The following is a 19335-nucleotide window of genomic DNA, read 5'->3' on the forward strand; positions in this document are numbered from 1 at the left end:
TTATGAATCCCCATGTACATACATATCTGATCTGCAGGGTGTATTTTCATTCACTGGACCAGGAGCCTCCGGTGGCCTAGGGGAGAAAAGCCTTGTGACTTGAAGGTTGGGTTGCTGACCTGAAGGCTGCCAGGTTCGAATCCCACCCGGGGAGAGCGCGGATGAGCTCCCTCTATCAGCTCCAGCTCCATGCGGGGACATGAGAGAAGCCTCCCCTGGGTAACGTCCTTGCAGGCGGCCAATTCTCTCACTCCAGAAACAACTCGGGTTGCTCCTGACACGGGAAAAAAAATTCACTGGACCAATTTGGGCACAAATACCCGATACGCCCAAATTTGAATACTGGTGGGGTTGAGGGGAGGATTGATTTTGTCATTTGGGAGTTGTGGTTGCCGGGATTTATAGTTCACCTACCATCAAAGAGCATTCTGAACCCCACCAACGATGGAATTGAACCAAACTTGGCACACAGAACTCCCATGACCAACAGGAAATACTGGAAGGGTTTGGTGGGCATTGACCTTGAGTTTTGGAGTTGTAGTTCACGTACATCCAGTCCACTGTGGACTCCAACAATGATGGATCTGGATCAAACTTGGCACAAACTCTCAATATGCCAAAATGTGAATGTGAGAGTTTGGGGAAAATAGACCTTGCCATTTGGGAGTTGTAGTTGCTAGGATTTATAGTTCACCTACAATCAAAGAGCCCCTTGAACCCCACCAACGATAGAATTGGGCCAAACTTCCCACACAGAACCCCCATGACCAACAGAAAGTACTGGAGGGATTTGGGAGGAATTGACTGATTTAGGGGATATGCAGTTCACCTACATCCAGAGTACTGTGAAACCAAACAATGATGGATATGGACCAAATTTGGCACAAATACCTGATACACCGAAATTTGAATACTGGTGGGGTTGGGGGGGGGGGGGTTGATTTTGTTATTTGGGAATTGTAGTTGTTGGGATTTATAGTTAACCTATAATTAACTAAAACCTTCAGAAAGATGTTTTCTGATGGTATTTGACAACCTCTCTGATACCCCCTCATGACCCCCCCCCCAGGGGTCCCGACCCCGTTTGAGAAACACTGCTTTACTCAATCAGGCCTGGGCAAACTTCGGTAGGTTGTTAGGAATTGTGGGAGTTGAAGTCCAAAACACCGGGAGGGAGAGCCGAAGTTTACACACAGAGAAAAGCGCATTCTGGTGTATGAAGTGGCGGAGAAATCAGGAACTCCGTAAACTTTCAGCCAACGAGCGCCCTCTAGTGATCGTTTTCAAAAGCACATTTTGCTCATTTAAAAAATCCGATTCCGAGTACGAAAGCCTGGGTGATTTTCCCGTCTATTGGCCTGAAGGCTGCGTGGTAACTTCCTGCATGCCAGGGCTTGATGAGATAAAATGCAAGGAGATGAAACCGCTGCTTAAGTATCCCTTGGTGGAGCCCCCAGTGGCGCAGTCAGTTAAACCCTTGTGCTGGCAGGACTGATGACTTGAAGGTTGGGTTGCTGAAGGTTGCTGGCAGATGAGCTCCCTTCTGTCAGCTCCAGCTCCCTGCGGGGACATGAGGGAAGCCTCCCACAAGGATGGTAAAAAGATCAAAACACCTGGACGTCCCCTGGGCAACGTCCTTGCAGATGGCCAATTTTCTCACACCAGAAGCAACTTGCAGTTTCTCAAATCGTTCCTGATACACACACACACACACACAAAAGTATCCCTTTCCTCTTTATTTACCATGTCAGAAGTGAACTGAGAATACAGTTATAATGTATAGAAAAACCACAAATTAAAAACTTGGCATTATACTAAAAGTCCTTTGACCAGTAGCCGGCCACTTGGGAGTGCCTCTGGTATTGCTGTGAGAACTCCTCCATTGTGCATGTGGCAGGGCTCAGGCTGCATTGTAGTCAGTGGTCTGTGGTTTGATCTCCACTCTTGTGTGTCGTGGACTCCACTTTGTAGCCCCAATTTCTTGAGGTTGGCTCTGCATCTCGTGGTGCCAGAGTGCAGTCTGTTCAGCGCCTTCCAAGTCACTCAGTCTTCTGTGTGCCCAGGAGGGTTTCTCATCTGGTATTAGCCATGGCTTGAGGTTCCAGGTTTTAGCCTGCCACTTTTGGACTCTTGCTTGCTGAGATGTTCCTGCAAGTCCCTTGCCTGTGAAAAAAACTTCTTGAAAGTCACCCAAATGCGCACGCACACACACAAACACTCATCTATTTGGGGAAGAAGTACTAAGAAAGGGCCTGAGGATACACATCTCACAAACATCATATATTGTAGTGTGAAAAGGCAAATGGTGTTTCAAGCATTGGACAAGGCACCAGAGACTAGAAATAATTCAATTTGCAAAATCAACTGTTTCTCATGTCAAGGGATCTTCATGGCACAAGCCTTTTTGGTTCATTTGATTTCATACTAGATATACCCATTTATTATTGAAGTCTCTTTTTCTGGGAGTGACCTTCTTATGGGTTTGATTTATTTATATATTATTTTATTTCCATCATTTCTATCCCGCCCTTCTTACCCGAAGGGACTCAGGGCAGTTACAAAACTGGCAGAATTCGATGCCAATACACAACAATACAAAATAATAAAACATAAGTAGTTAAATACAGATTTAAAACAATACAAAATACTCAAGCCATTCATCCACAAAACCTTGTACATAAACCTTAGTCCATACCAAGTCGAAGCCAACAAAACCTATTCTTTGAACGCTTGCTTGCATAGCCAGGTCTTCACTTCCTTTCTAAAACTCAAAAGAGATGGAGCCTGCCAGATGTCACTAGGGAGGGAGTTCCACAGCCAAGGAGCCACCACTGAGAAGGCCTAACATTGCCTAATTTATCAGTAGAGAAGTACAATAAAAAGGAGGAAACTTGAATTAGAAAGCAAACTTTAAAAGTATACAGGAAAACAAATGGCAATGAGCTTGGCATTCACTTTCTGAGTATGAAAAAGCATAACAAAAAACAATTTGTAAGGTAAGCCATCCATACTGACATATACAAGTCAATGTTACATTAGTTTCTGGAAGTCTGATAAAGACATGGCAACATGGCACCTTTCTGAAATCTACAACAACAACAAAAGTGTTACTGCCTAGTTTTCTGACAAAACAAGTTCCAGGATAAAGCTACCTGGAAAATTTGCACTCACCTTAAATTGTCCCTATGAGTTCCCATCCACTATTGTGCCAACTACTTTCTGCCAATGTGGTTCTTTGTCAATCACATGTCAAATCCCCCTACCAAGGCTATTAACTGGGTTTCAAACAAGGTAGGTTCTGTTGGTTTGTTCTGAAGTTGAATTTGTAACTTGGAATAGGTACATTTTTAAATGGAACTCCAGCCGATTTTTAAAAATGTTTTAGATAACATACGAAAGGGTTAATATCCCCGTAGTATTTGTTTTGCTGTTTATGCCCTTGTTCAGAAGATTTCACTTTACTTTCTATCCCTGGAACAATTGGATTTTGAAAATTTGGGGTTGTGGAAAAAAGGATTGGCGAGAAAGCTTAAGTGGAGACACCTTTCCCCATTGATAACACTTACAGGAGTGAATTTCCCTTCCTAGAGGTAGATTTTTCTCTCATGTCCTGTTGACTCAGGGACAGGAAGTGAGATAAAATTTTTCTGATGAGGGTATCATGAAGATCTTACAATGGCACAAGCCCCATACTGTACATACCAAAAACTTAAAAAAAATGCACACAGGTCTACTTTAAATGCAACTTGGAAATATGTTTGTCTGAACATATTATTTATTTTTATCTGTGCATGTAAATGCTTACATATTTTCAGATAATGCAAAAGGCCCAGAGGATTCACCTAGCACACCACACACACACACACATACACAATTCTTAACTAGGAGTCTAGGACTCATATGTAAGATTGTTTGTAAATCAGGGGCTCCCTGTAATCACTTCCCTCATCCACTTTCACTGCTGAGTTTCTTAAAATAAGGTAAAATTTTTAGAATGGATGTTACATCAAGAAGCAGATAGTTAAGATAGGTTAACTTCTATGTCTGGGTACTTAATGAGTAAGTACTCTTGACGTTGCATGTTAGTTGCAACTTTAGTTGCGAGAGCCAGAAATCAATGATGTCTCGAGGATGATTTACAAAGGAGAAAAACAACACAGACCACTAAAAACCTAGGCATCTTGAGGGCTACAGAAAATCACTGTCACTGTTTTGGAGCAGTCTTCTTATCTCCTTGTTTCTCCACAACGGTGAGAGTTGTTTGTATGTCAGCAGGCATCCCATCAATTTGGCCTTGGCCTTCTGCCTTTTGGCAAAGGGTGACTGTTGTGCCTTCACACAGCCAAAAAATTGGGACAAGTGGGGGTGAAAAGATGATGTCAAATGAGTGCAAGGGCTTCATATTGTCATCTACACCGTAAAAGCACAAGATCCCGTGGTCACAGTTCAAGGACACACCAATGAACTTGCACAAGGGCTCTTTGATCTTCGTAGGCTCGCCATTGTGCCAAGCCACATAGCAGTCTTCTTGGACATGCAGGCCCCAGGATAACTGGTCCTGCCCAATGGTGAAATTTTGTCTGCCCCATTTATTCCTACAGATTCTTTCATAAGCGACACCAACAATGGCAGACTGGCCTGATATCTTGACTTCCCAGTAGTTACTGCCTTGGCTGAATTTCTGGACACATAGCACTTGCCAAGGTTCAAACCTCTGAGGTTCATTTGGCATTTTTGAAAAGTCTTGAGGATGGGCAGCCTTCCGGTCGAGATCAGACAACCGTAGGTATTTGTTTGCTGTGCTTGGATCAAAGGTCAGGTTCTGTTGATCTATGGGAACGACAAGAATGTCAGAACAAAGGGGGGAAATCCATCCTATTCTTTAGTGATTCATCTTTCCCTGAGATCTGTTTCATGCAGCAAGTTCACTAAACAGGAATGTGCTATGGCTGGGTGGAATTGTGATTCACAAGGCCTGAGGCTACAATGCTATTGTGTCACCTCTGCATCTCAATTTCTCACTGAAAAAGGAGACCTCTTTGACAAAATAATATTTTCTTTGAAAAAATACACAAGGAAAAACAGTGACTGAAATTTAGCCTTAGGCGGACACCTGCTGGCAGGACTGACCTTTCTTCACCTTCTCCTTACAGCTCCCTTTGTGGCCCAAAATCTGTTTCAGGGAATTTCCCAGCCCCAGGTTTTGAGAATGGGACGAACTGCAGGATGGAGGGAGGGACTGTCGGATACTCGTTCTCCCCTGACAGAAGCTGTTCTACCCATAGAACAACTTGTTGGATCAGTTTTCCTGGCAGAAAATACTGCTTTATGTACAGGGAATATGCATTCAGCATGTTGTCTTCTGCACAAAACCCTGCATGTGCATTTTTGCTGCGTAATAAGTCCCAAGCAGAGCCCCCAGTGGGGCAGACGGTTAAACTGCTGAGCTGCTGAACTTGCTGACCAAAAGGTTAGTGGTTCGAATCCAGGGAGTGGGGTTAGCTCCTGCAGTTAGCCCCAGCTTCTGCCAACCTAGCAGCTTGAAAACATTTGAGTAGATTAATAGGTACCGCTCCGGCGGGAAGATAACGGTGCTCCATGCAATCATGCCGGCCACATGACCTTGGGAGGTGTCTATGAACAACGCTGGCTCTTCAGCTTGGAAATGGAGATGAGCACCAACCCCCAGAGTCAGACATGACTAAGCTTAATGTCAGGGGAAAACCTTTACCTTTAAGTCCCAAGCTGAAGATTCTTGCCCACCTAGGATTTTTGTTATCGTTTCCAGATATTCAAAAAACACATTTTAATGCCAATTCCTAAATATTTTCAAATATTTTCCCACCCCTCGGATACATATGTAATAGGGAGGGGGCAGCAGAAGAAAAATTAATACCTGTTTGCAAATAGTATGTTCTGTTTGAACAGTCCTTTCTAGTAGGATCATGAAATATGGATATTTTAAGGCTTGGACCAAAGTAAGCTGGAGAAAATTTCACTACAGATGTAAAAAAGAATGCAAGGTATCTTAAAAATTCAAGTTGTGTTAATGAGCATCAGAAGTGCCTTCTTTGGCATAAGCCACATCTGCCTTAGAGTATATAATGTTTAGTTGTGCGGCTCTATGAAAATCCTACTGTGTCTCATGGTAACTATAAAGTGTGCACGTTTGTTGCCAGCAGCCTGGTACTCCTTTGATCAATTTTTTTTTGCCTAAATAATGTTAATGAGAATATTATTTTTTGTCAGGGACATAATCTTGAACACTAAGAAGCAAAAACATGCAGACATATATCTATATATACACTAGTTCATTGGCTGTTGTCCATGGTTACTGGAAACAGTTATGTATACCAGTACTTTCCTCTCTGACCATGTTCCACCCTTGTCAGAGAACAGGAGCTGCTTCATTTACTATGATGGGAAGACTATGACTCTTCCTAATCAAGGAAATGTCTAATTAACAGCTTCATAATTTTAGACTTTTCTAACAAGAATTTTCTTCGCAAAACTAGGAACTTAAAAAAATTATTATTTTGTTAGAGCTTTTTGTTAGAATGGCAAACTTTACATTAATTAAAAAAATAATCAGGGAACTTGCTTATTAGCCACAGGATGCCTGTGGTATTACCTACTATTGAAGAGTGGCTGGTGAAACTAATTTAGCAGAAATTTGATTAGAGACTGGTACATCTCAAAGACTGGAAACCCCTTATTGATTTACTGAAGAAATCAGAAAAATGAATTAGTAATTTTTGGTTTTGAGAACTGAAAGGACTGATTATGGAAAAAAAAGAGAAGCACTAATGAAAAGATGTTTGTAAACATGCATGCATTTGCAGCTACGTGCTGTCCAGCAAGTTTCTTACTTTTCAAAAGGCACATTCTTAACTCGTTGTCTGGAAGACGTAGTTCAACTTTCTTCCCAATTATCTTTGGCTCCTTTGAAACTGCAGGTTGGAAATGAAAAAAAGAACAAAACATTCACTTACTTTCCAAAGAGTAAACAAGTCGATACCCCAAGAATAGTAGACAAGTCAGGAGTGGCTTCTAGATGCCATATATGGAGACCAAAGCATTCTTATAGATTTCAGTCAAGAAGGAGAAGGAATTTCTGAGGGGAGAAGCAACAAGAGCCACATAAAACTCCAAAGAGCTTCTGTTTAGTGTATTAAAATATTTTTAAAGAGAAGAGTAGATAAAACAATTCCACATAGTCCCATTTTAATGTCATAAGGAACAGACATGCAGATGTTTCCAAGGAATATTACGGTCTGAAACAAGATGGTTTATGACTGCCTGCTTTTCCTAAACAACATCTCTGTTGTAAGGATATTTAATTAGTTCCCATATCATGTTTCAGCTTTGCAATTCTCATCTGATGCTTGACTCTAGTGGTTTGAGTATTAAGACTGCAACTCTGGAACACGGTGTTTGAATCCCTTCTTAACCACGAAAACCCATTAGGTGACCTATCTCAAGTCACTATAGTTTGTCTTCGTATCCCCTTGTGTCAAATTACGATGTCTGTATTCTTACAGCAAGACCTGAGCCTAGACTAGAAGGGAAGCTTATCTCCTTACACATGAATGAGGCCAGGAAGAATGGGAGAGGACATGCAAGGGTGATGGTCTTACAATAGTCAATCATGGTTTGTTATTACCTTCAAAATGAATCTTATTTTTCTAGCAGAATATCTGGGATCATTTAAAAAAATTACCCAAGAGGAAGTCCTTTATGGATCAATGTAGGGGTGTGGGGTGGGATTGGAAAACAGATATTTTCCTGATATACTAAAGTAAAGGGAAATGTTTCCCCTTGACATTAAGTCTGGTTGTGTCCGACTCTGTGGTGTGGTGCTCATCTCCATTCCCAAGCCGAAGAGTTGGCATTGTCCGTAGACACTTCCAAGGTCATGGGACCGGCATAACTGCATGGAGTGCTGTTACCTTCCTGCCGAAGCGGTACCTATTGATCTACTCACATTTGCATGTTTTTGAACTGCTAAGTTGGCAGAAACTGGCACTAACAGCGGGAATTCACCCCGCTCCCTGGATTCGAACCACTGACCTTTCAGTCAGCAAGTTCAGCTGCTCAACAGTTTAATCCGCTGCGCCACCAGGGGCTATATACTAAACCAGGCCATTATTCTGTTTTACTTGCAATTTGCAAATCTATGACAGAATAAATTGACTGAGAACATGAAGCATGCACAAAGGACAAGAAAAAGAGAAGGGAGCAGATAAAGCTGCTTATCTTGGCTCCCCAAGCATGGAGCCTGGTGAGCGAAAAAGTCACTCCTAGATGCTTTTCTGGAAAAAGCTTCATGTGGTCTTCAGAAATGTCAAAATGTTTTTTGTTTACATCTGCAAGGCTTACCTGATCTGGTTGTTTTATTTTATTTCATATCTGCATATAGTTTTGAATAAAAAGACTGCTGAAATATGTTTAGCTGCTGTACTTTTGTGATGTAGGGACTATCCCTGTTATTTCGGCCTCTGGTGCCAAACATCCAGTCAAATACATAATGCCTAGGAAAACATCTACTTCTTTAATTGAAATATACCTGTACTTTTTATGTCAGCCACTGGTGGTGTAGCTTCTTGCAAAAGCTTGTTGATTTCATTGAGGAATTGAGTGGTGGTGAGGACACTGGTGGCCAAATCAAATACAAGAGGTGGAAGAATTTCTGAGTTGCCAGGAGGAGGAAGATATGGCAGTTCCTACAAGGATGAAAACAGAAGAATCACAAAGTTTGACTGGTATGTAACAGTAGATCCTAGAAATCTCATTTTTCTTGGCCTAGTGGATTTCTATGATCCTTTTATCCCTCACCCTGGTTCTCTAATAAGAATCACATCAGCTGATAGCCTTTTAACTCTTGATATATCATATTTCATTGCATAATACTCACACTGCATATATTTCACTGCATACAAGTCAAACTCCCATTTTTGTGTGGCAAAATTAGCATTTTTGCTGTTCCTCACATAACAGTCACACCTTGCCCCTTGGAGCTACGTAATAGTGCATGACTATTATGCAGTAAATACGACCACTCTCGTTCTGGTAAATTGTTTTAGATCTGTTCAGCTGTTGTATCCACATTCCTCTTTCTCATGGTGCTTCCAGATAAAGCTTTGGTTGTATGGTCACCCTGTCCCCTTTCATATTACAGCGGGCTCTTAGTATCCTCTGTGGTTTGATTTAAGGAACTCCTGTGGATACTGTTAGAAATAGCAACCTTTTGAAGCCTCCAGTAGTTATTTGTTATGTATATAATTGTTTACTGTGTGTATGTGTGTCTATTGGTGTGGAATTTTACCTTAACTCTTTGTTGTGGGAGGGGCTGCAGACCATGTGATCAGAACTGGGCTTGTTCAGGGCTCAGACTCCATTTTAGGAACAGTTCAGTTTAGACTTCAGTAGGAACAGTATGCTTAGAGACTTCATTGGACTTTCAGACTAGACAGAGACGACTAGACTCTCACAACAGAGAAGCTTTAGACTTTGATTATGAGAAAGATGCCCTGTGTTATCTACACAGAGAAACTACTTCAAATCTACTTGTAACTGGATTGATAAGCAAAGTACCTATGTTCTGAATGCATGAAGTTTGTGAGCAAATCAACTATATTACCTTTAAATAATTATGCTTATGTTTGTCTCTTGAAAGCATGATTTAAAGGCAAATATATTTTAAGGGAGAGTAGATGTTGTTGGACAACTAAAAATAACACTTCTGAAATTCTGCTGTTAATGCCATTTTTCCCAAAAAGGACATGACTATAAAAGGTCATGCTTTTACCAAGAGGTTACGGCATCATTTTTCAAAAGGTTGTGACTTCTAACAAGATTATGCCTTCCCAAAGATCATAAAATCTCCAAAAGGGTTATGGAGATTTCCATTTTCCAAAAGATATCCACCTCTTGTGGATAACAAATCCTACTATATACAACAGAGTAGTAAAATGACATCCCTTATATGAAATGGCAAATAACTCAAAACAAGTGTTAGAGAGAACCCAAGGACCTATGAAATTGCAGGAGCTACAGCAGGATATGCTTATATATCAGTGCAGTGCTTGTTGTGCAGAAAATCAAGCTGTGCTTTTTGGATCCCCCCCACACACACACACACACATTTTTAAGCAGTGATACTATTTGGTGGCATCACTAGAGTTGGTGTCAAACAGTGTGATAACTCATAGTGTCAAATCTGTAGACCTCCTTCCAAACCAGGCATTACCATAACATTGTAGCTAAAATTCCAGAAATTTGGCAAAATCAGTGTCTATAAAAAACTACCAGCAACAAAACCAACAATGCATGCTTGGAGCACATGTGATTTTCTGCACAAGTGTAATTGCTACTATGGGTAGCTAGTGAGTACGGCAACATTAGACTATACCCTCCTTGAAAGATTTTTTTTTCTGATTGAATTCTACTTAGTGGAATTCCCCTCTGAACTTGCTTTGCTTCAGTCTTCCCCTTCTGCAGGGTGCAAGCAGAGCCGGTCCAACAATAAGGCGAATTAAGCAGTCGCCTGGGGCGCAAAACATATGGGGTGCAGTCGAGACTGCTTTTTCTGTTGATTTGTTGTAAAACATGATGTTTTGGTGCTTAATTTGTAAAATCTTAATGTAATTTGATGTTTAATAGACTTTTCCTTAATCCTTCCTTATTATCCAACATTTTCACTTATCCAACGCTTTTATTTTTCAGTGATTGGTTTGGGGGGGTGCCAAAATTCTGTTCGCCTACACTTGAAAAATACCTAGGGCCAGCTCTGGGTGCAAGACTCACATTAAACCTTGCTGACCACTGCTCCCAGCTAATACTGCTTTTCTTTCTAGCTGACATGGCTAGAAAAGAGCTTACACAAAGGTCCCACAGACAGATCACATGAATGAAACTTCTTTTCCAATCTCAGCAGCCTACTATAGATGTCACAAAAGACATGTATCATTGCTGTTCTAGCCTTCAACAAATATCAACCTTCTGAAGTGTATATTCAAGCAGAGATAGACCACCTGTGTTTGCAAATATAACTCGAAAATCTCTTTATCAGGGCTGAGCAATCTGTTATGTGAGGAAGAATTTACTTCTGCCCCCAAAAAACAGTCAGCAATTTTGATCCTGCCCACTATCAAAGTGGTTTGGGAAAGGTGACCCTTAGAAGATCCAGCCACCAAAAATTACACTAAATCATGTATGCACAACTTGCAAATATAAGTATCTCCAAACATTGGTGGCCTTAAATATTTATTAAATAAATTAAATATTAAAGGGTTCAAAGCCTAGTGGAGACATCTCATATCCAAGTGTCTGATAATCTGGGATTAGTTTTGCTAAACATTCCAGTTCCATTATTTCCAGTTCATCATTAAACTTCTAATAGCTATGAACAGTCAAGAGCACTAGTTAAGTGTGATCTAAAAGGTTCAGAGAAACTAGCAAATGTGAGGAAGAAGGGAAAGCCAGCACCCAAGTGCTGTGAGTACCTTGTGAAACATGGGAGGTGGTGGTCTGTCTAAACTAGTTGTTTTCAACCTGGGGTCCCCAGATGCTTTTGGCCTTCAACTCCCAGAAATCCTAACAGCTGGTAAATTGGTTGGGATTTTTGGGAGTTGTAAACCAACGACATCTGGGGACCCCTGGTTGAGAACCACTGGTCTAAACCATCATGGACAAAATGCATGCTCTTATCGTTGTCCACTAATAAGATCTGAAGCACAGCTTCTCTGAACAAAACATCTAAGATTATGAGAAATGCCTTGCTGGATGTCTAAGGGTAGCCAGATATGTATATGCCACTCAACGTTTACCCTAGCATGATTGCAATTGACTGTTGCCTGCCAGCTCTTGCCACAAAATTCTGCAGACCAGAGAAGCAAGGATTAATTTATTAGCTTTTTCCTTTCCTCCTAAAATAGAAAAATGTGAATTTTTCACTTCTTAAAGGAGATGGTGTATTGATCCAAACATTACGCCTACACAGCTTTTTTCCGGGCAACTGGGAGGAAGGAAAAATAATTAGAAAATGGGATCAACAAAACTAGACCGATGACAAGACAGCTGATTTTGGATGTCAAGAAAGGATAGGAAGTCAGAATCTCTTGAAATGTATTAATATTGCATTTTTACTGTTGGGGAGGGAGACTATACTGTTGGGGAGGGAGACTATCATTTTCTGAATAAATCTTGCTAAGAAAACACTAGGATAGGTTTGCTGTAAGTCAGAGTTGACTTGAAGGCTGGTATCAAGAATAAAAAATGGGTTTACTTCTGCTGACAGTTTGATATTACAGTAGAGTCTCACTTATCCAACATAAACAGGCTGGCAGAACGTTGGATAAGCGAATATGTTGGATAATAAGGAGAGATTAAGAAAAAGCCTATTAAACATCAAAATAGGCTATGATTTTACAAATTAAGCACCAAAACATCATGTTATACAACAAATCTGACAGAAAAAGTAGTTCAATACGCAGTAGTTATGTTGTAATTACTGTATTTACAAATTTAGCACCAAAATATCACGATATATTGAAAACATTGACTACAGAAATGCGTTGGATAATCCAGAACGTTGGATAAGCGAGTGTTGGATAAGTGAGACTCTACTGTAGTTTATTCATAACATGTTTCTAACCATATGTGGTTTTAATTATATTTTTTATTCTATAAACTGCCTTGGGGAAAAGGCAAGATATTTTAAAAGTATGATTAATGCATTAGTTGCTGTTGTCTTCATATCCTGTTACTAAACCTTCCCAGAGACCTACCTACCTGGTTGGCCACTGGGAAATGAACTTTGAAACAAAAGGATCTTTCACTTGACTCACCTGAAGCGTTTCTTATGCTCTATTCTTAACTAACAAGACTAGCTCGCACTAAGGTACTCAGGTACCATGAATATATCACACACCTCCAGAAACTTGACATTATCAGCACAGGTGAGCAGCTCTTTGGCCTTCTTATCGTGTTCAGCAAGAACCTCCAACTGGTGCTGCAGCCGATTCCAGCTCTCCTCCAACTGGCCGAGCGCAAGAGCCTGCTCGCTTTCAATTCTCTCCACGGCCTTCCTTTGGCATCCTTTTAGGGCTTCCATAATATGGCAAAACTTTTGCAAAATCTTTGATTTGAATTGCTGTGAAGAATCCTGCATGAAAAAGAAGGAAAATGAAATGAAGAGGAGTGAGGGGTACTTACTACAGATGCAAAAGCTGTTTCCTTCATCACATTTTAAGTCATCATTTGGTCTTTTCAGTATTGGGGGAGATGATGCATTAGGAAAAAAATAGACATTGGACATAGGAAGAGAGGGTGACCCCCCCCCCCCATCTTAAAGGTGAGGGAGAGATGGAGAAAGCTCATTTGCTCATTCAGCATCTGCAGTTTTTGTAATGAATGCTGCCAGTTCAGAGAGATAGTGATTTTTTTTTTAATTGGAGGCACCTGCCTCATGGTGGGGGTACCTGCAGATTGTACCTTAACTGCAGCTATCTGTTGCTCCACTTTCTGGATTTCTTCTCCAATCCTTTTTGCCTCCTTCTGGGTTTCCTCCAGTGTTTTTCTCACAGACTCCTGCCAAATAATCCAAAAACATTTAAGTATGCAAAGATGTTAGCCTTGCTAAATTTCATCTACTCCGTCTCCCATCACAAGAAGTTGGCCAATTCTCTTAAGACATTTTATGCCTGAATTCCAAGGGTCCTTTGGTTGTATACCATAGAAGTACATGGCATCAGGGATTTGACGAGAACATTGTTCTCACTGGTTATGATCAATATGAAGTGACCAAGATCCAGAAAGTGGAAGTAATTTCAGGAAGCCACATTTGGTCACCAGAGATGTCATATGATCACATGTTGAGCCAAACAACTTGAGTTCATCTTTCAATATGGTAAACAGGAGTTGTGGTGGTGCAATGGGTTAAATCCTTGTATCAGCTGAACTGCTGACCTGAAGATTGGCGGTTCAAATCTGCGAGATGGGTGAGCTTCCGTCTGTCAGTCCCAGCTTCTCATGCAGGGACATGAGAGAAGCCTCCCACAGAATAGTAACACATCTGGGCATTTCCTGGGCAACGTCTCTGTAGACGGCCGATTTTCACACACCCGAAGCGACTTGCAGTATATTCTCAATTCGCTTCTGACATGATAAAAAAATATGGTGAACTATCTCAGTAGATAAGCTGTATAGATTATTAGGTAAAGGTAAAGGTTTTCCCCTGACATTAAGTCTAGTCATGTCCAACTCTGGGGGTTGATGCTCATCTCCATTTCTAAGCCGAAGAGCCAGCGTTGTCCATAGACACCTCCAAAGTCATGTGGCCGGTATGACTGCATGGAGCACCGTTACCTTCCCACCGGAGCGGTACCTATTGACCTACTCACATTTGCATGTTTTCAAACTGCTAGGTTGGCAGAAGCTGAGGCTAACCGCGGGAGCTCACTATGATCCCTGGATTCAAACTGGTGACCTTTTGGTCAGCAAGTCCAGCAGCATAGCACTTTAATCCGCTGCGCCACCGGGAGCTCCTATAGATTATGAACTTGGGTCAAACTGATGTCTGCAATCATGGATTGATGTTTGGATCAAGGATTTGTCAGGAATATTCACAATAAGCCTTGACTGAACCTTTAAAAATGCCATTCAGATCTCTTTATTGCTTGTTATTATATATTAATGCTACAAAGTTGCTTCTGTCTTATAATTATTCATAACTGCAAATAACATTTGTAACATTGCTGAGTTTTGCTAAAATGCCTGGCACAGCCCTCATGAGACTACAATTCATGGGGTTTTCTGTCAAGGCAGAAAAACTGTTAAATATAAGGCTGCCACACACTTGTGTCCTCCACAATTTGTGCAGGCATTTGCCAGATTATATTTGAAGCAAACTGAAATTTTCTCTGTGCAAAAAAAACTATAATTGGGGAAGCTATATTTCCCAGCTGGTTTCGAGGTGATATGTTTGGAATGTACTAAGACTGCATCTCTCTCAAAGCAGTTTGAAGAGTGTTGAGTCAGACATATCCACATTTTAGGCCTAGTTATCCCCAGCAATTTGAGTAATCATGCTTTCAAAGAAGAAGCCCTGTTAGTCTCTTGCATCAAAAAAGGAGGGAGCAGGAGAAAAAGAAATGTGGCCAACCTTTAAGATGAACCAATTTTTAATGTGGGCTTTAAACGATATAAATCCACTTCTTGAAACCTAGTACCTCAGAGTTGAGGACTGCATTTATCCACAAAGGTTCATGCAAAAATAATAGTTAAAAACAGTTAAAGGTGTTGTCCTTTTTGTCTCCCCATCCGTTCCTCCTTTTTAATGGAACAATGAAGAGCATGTAGAACAGATTTTAAAACTGGAACCATGAAGATAGGCTAGCAAACATGGTGTGGGTATGTGAAATAAGGTGTGGGCATTTGGAAAATAAGGTCTGAATCCCCTGGAGAGTTAGGCATCCCTAACATACAGAGAGAAATGTGGAGTTGGGGCCACCTGTATGAGTAGCCATCAAAGCGAAAAGTGGGTTGCTGTGCGTTTTTCGGGCTGTATAGCCACGTTCCAGAAGCATTATCTCCTGACGTTTCGCCCACATCTATGGCAGGCATCCATAGATGTGGTCAAAATGTCAGGAGAGAATGCTTCTCGAACATGGCCATACAGCCCAGAAAACTCACAGCAATCCAGTGAGTCCAGCCATAAAAGCCTTTGACAGCTAATAGTACTTTCAACTTTTTATTCGCAAATAAGCAAACACAGCTGAGTTTAGGACCCATTCCTCTCTGGCCTGAGGGAGGAAACCAAAGGGACATTGGGGGTGGGGGTGGCTTTGTCTATTCTTCCACCTCCTTTCCATGCATGCAATCCTAGACAAGTCAAAGCCAGCTTAGGTTTCAGCAGCACGTTTATCTCATTTTCTATGTGGCTGGTTCCAGAAAGGCTCTATGTGCAAATCTTTAGAGATGCAAGCCCTCCTCCTCCTTGACCACCCTGCTCCAGCTTGCTTACATCCTTAATTTTCCTCTCCTCCTCAAAGAGCACTCTGCCGTGGTCCCGGCACTCCTTGACGGTGCACTCACAGCAGATGCCCCGCTTCTCATTCTTGCAGTAGAGCTCCAAGGGCCAGCCGTGCCTTGGGCATCTCTTCCTTTGCACAGTGGTGCCCAGCTCTGTGCCGGGGGCCTGCTGTGTGTCTCCTTGCCTGAGCAGCTCCACCAGGCTGTCCAACTGAACTGTCTTGCTCAGTTCTGGCCTCTCAGGGAAATCTTTCCGGCATTCAGGACAAAAATATACTTTCTGTTCTGTGGGTCCTTGTGCTTCCTTGTCCCAGTAGCTATTGATGCACTTCTCACAGAAACTGTGTCCACAGGGTGTAGTCACAGGGGCAGTAAACATCTCTAAACAAATGCAGCATGTTAGCTTATCCTCCAGCTTCTGTGAGCCCCCAGATGCCATTTTCTTCTGAGCAAGAGCAAGAACTGGAATGAGAAAATGAAACTAAGCTCAAAAAGTGCCCACAGTTGCAACAGGAGGGCTGGGCTTCCCTTCTGACTCTCTGCCAACTTGCTTCTTAAAGAGACAAGTGGAACAGGAAGGTTGAGTGCAACTCCTGCCCATAAATGAGGAAAGGAGCTGTAGTTTCTGGCACAAGATTTCTCTCCAACCCTGGTTGAAAAGTAGTTTTAAAACTACAACCACCACCTATTTTGGAAAAGGACACAGGCTTCCTGATGCTAGGCTTTCAGCTAATTTTAAGATTCACTAGTTTGCTTTGCTTTCCAATACCAAATGGCATGGAACCAGCAACCCGGGATTTGTGTCCTCCTAGCTTCTCCGAATTTGTGCTCTGTTCAAGAGCTTCTTTGATCCTTCTCACAACAGAGACATGTATGGTGTTATTAGTTTCCCAAAAAAGTCTGGCCCTTTCCCAGTCCAATTTGAATCTGTCATATTCCAGTAGTTACAGTTGACCTTTGGTATCTGCTGGTGTTTTGATTTTAGGATGCCATATGATGCCAAAATTTGTGGATGGATGCTCAAGTTCCATTATGTAAAACAGCATAGCAAAATGGTGGTCCTCATAAAAAAGGCAAAATCAAGGTTTGCTTTTTGGAATTTGTTAAAACATTTGTTTCCAAGCTATGAACATGTGGGTACAGTGAACTGACTATTTTTTTAAACCTAGTCATAGCTTTGGGTGCTATCTGATCTTGTTTGCAATTTCCCAATAATGGTTTTGTGATACCCTTTTTAAAATGTTCATGGATTTATTCTTGTATTTGCATTTCAATGGTTTTTGAAAGCTTGCTGGGGATGTTTTCAAACTGTATACTGGCAGTTCCCAAGTTACAAACAAAGTTCTGTGGGTTTGATCTTAAGTTGAATTTTTATGCAAGTTGGAACCAGTACATTTTTATCTGTAACTCCAGCAATATATATCTATATAGCTTTGGTTAGCACAGGGAGGCTTCACATCCCTGTAGTGTTTGTTTTGCTTCTCTCTGCCCCTGTTCAGATTTCGCCACGCTTTCTTTCCTTGTCTAAACTGGATTTTGAAAAATGTGGCTTGTCATGAAAACAAGGATTGTGAGAAAGCTTTATTATCTCCATGATAATAACTCTTTCAGGAGTGAATTTCCTTTCGTAGGGGCAAATTTTTCTCATTTCCTGTTGTCTCACCTCTATTTGTAACTATGAGTCATTTGTAAGTCGGATGTTTGTAACTCTGGGCTGTCTGTACAGTGATATCAAATAATAAATGAAGTATAAGTAAATCAATCCGAATCACCATTTAAGACCCTTCATGGTTTTACCCAAGGCAGCGAATCTTTTATACTTAAAAAAAAAATCAGATGTGAACTATTCTCTCTGTGATTATTGGAGCTTTGCTTTCTTTTGCACACACTGGCTATTCCATCTCATTGTAGTCACAATATGAGTTGGCTTTTCTTCATGTCGTCCAGCAAATAAAAACAACAGCTTTAAATGTAACTATAATATGATCGCACATAATTATATTACCTCACTTGCAGTCCAGTATACCATAGATATCCTCTCTAGATATTTGCAAGGTCTTCCAATGCAACACTGTGGCTACTTTTGGAGGAAGCATACCATAGAATCACCTGGAGGATCTAGAGCAGTGGTTCTCAACCTGTGGGTCCCCAGGTGTTTTGGCCTACAACTCCCAGAAACCCCAGCCAGTTTACCAGCTGTTAGGATTTCTGGGAGTTGAAGGCCAAAACATCTGGGAACCCACAGGTTGAGAATCACTGATTTAGAAAATGTCTAGAGACCATTTTCTCCATATACAGGAAAGTGAAACCATAGATATGGGCTCCACAGTTACAGAGATCTTGCTGTGTATAACAGTATGAAACATATATATATTTGCTATTAAACCACAAGTAGCATATCTATTATTCATAACTATCTAATCTCTGTTAAAGACTCCTAGGACTAGTATTCATTTCCCAACCTTGTAGAAATGGTTTCTATTATTATGCATTAAACCTACCCTGAACTGTTTAGTTCTACATTGAATTTAATGGACAGGTATTTCAGTTGTAGCAAACAGTATTATTTAATCATATTCATGTTTACAAGAACTTTTCAAGTTTTTTTGGACAATTTTTACATCTCTCTTTAGTACTTTTCTCAAACAAGGAACACATTCCTTCCTGGATGTTTTGATGGGGAAGATGCTCCATTTCCACCTGAAACATTTCTCTTTCCTAGCTTTCTAGTATTATTTGCTGCTGCTGTATACCTTCAAGTTGTTTCTGATTTATGGAAACCCAAAGGCAAATGCTACTTGTATCATGGGGTTTTCTTGACAAGATTTGTTCAAAGGTGATTTGCCCCCCCCCCCATAGTAGAAACCAGTCAGCTGATGTTTTCAGCAAATTTTCCACCATAGTTCAATGTTTTTTGGTTCACGTTTGGGACTATGGAGCACTATGCTAACATAATGCCTTCTAATGCCATAATTTTTCTACATGCTCATGAAAAGAGAGCTGTGGCAATGGAGGAAAAGGCTGCTAGCTCCATAAAGTCTGCATTCCATGCACCAAGGCAGTGCAGGAATGCCTTGAACAATCAACTATGCCATGGGATAGATGACTGTCTAGGGCACACATCCCATGGCCTGCCTCTGTGTAGACTTCTCTGCCTCCAAACAAGAAACAGAAAGCAGAGTTTCTCCTCTCATTGGTATTGCCTTCTTTCCTCCTTTCTTTGCCACTCCCCCGTTTTTGGAATCACTATTGTGCTGGTGGCAGAGAAAATTGTTTATTTTTATCCTGCTTTTCTCTCCCAGA

At 41.1% G+C, this 19335-nt stretch overlaps 1 protein-coding gene across 1 annotated transcript; it reads right to left on the minus strand.

Moving 5' to 3' along the window:
- Nucleotides 1-1721: 1721 nt before the first annotated feature.
- Nucleotides 1722-19311, minus strand: trim65 (tripartite motif containing 65). The gene is made up of 6 exons (XM_062973990.1): nt 16025-19311; nt 13495-13590; nt 12932-13165; nt 8567-8723; nt 6870-6950; nt 1722-4830 (listed from the first exon to the last, which is right to left on the minus strand). Exons 1-6 carry the CDS (start codon nt 16469-16471, stop codon nt 4205-4207), a joined length of 1641 nt encoding a protein of 546 aa, XP_062830060.1. The 5' UTR covers nt 16472-19311; the 3' UTR covers nt 1722-4204.
- Between the last annotated feature and the right edge of the window lie 24 nt (nt 19312-19335).

Source organism: Anolis carolinensis, chromosome 2 (genome assembly GCF_035594765.1).
Source record: "Anolis carolinensis isolate JA03-04 chromosome 2, rAnoCar3.1.pri, whole genome shotgun sequence".
NCBI lineage: Eukaryota > Metazoa > Chordata > Lepidosauria > Squamata > Dactyloidae > Anolis > Anolis carolinensis.

What these genes read in the sequence shown, in the direction of transcription:
- trim65 (XM_062973990.1), bottom strand. Translation starts at nt 16,471, where the DNA reads ATGGCATCTGGGGGCTCACAGAAGCTGGAGGATAAGCTAACATGCTGC. An exon ending in AACAGATAGCTGCAGTTAAG is followed by an intron (nt 13,166 to 13,494) that starts GTACAATCTGCA and finishes TTTTTCATGCAG; the next exon opens with GATTCTTCACAGCAATTCAA. An exon ending in AAGAATGTGCCTTTTGAAAA is followed by an intron (nt 4,831 to 6,869) that starts GTAAGAAACTTG and finishes TCGTTCCCATAG; the next exon opens with ATCAACAGAACCTGACCTTT.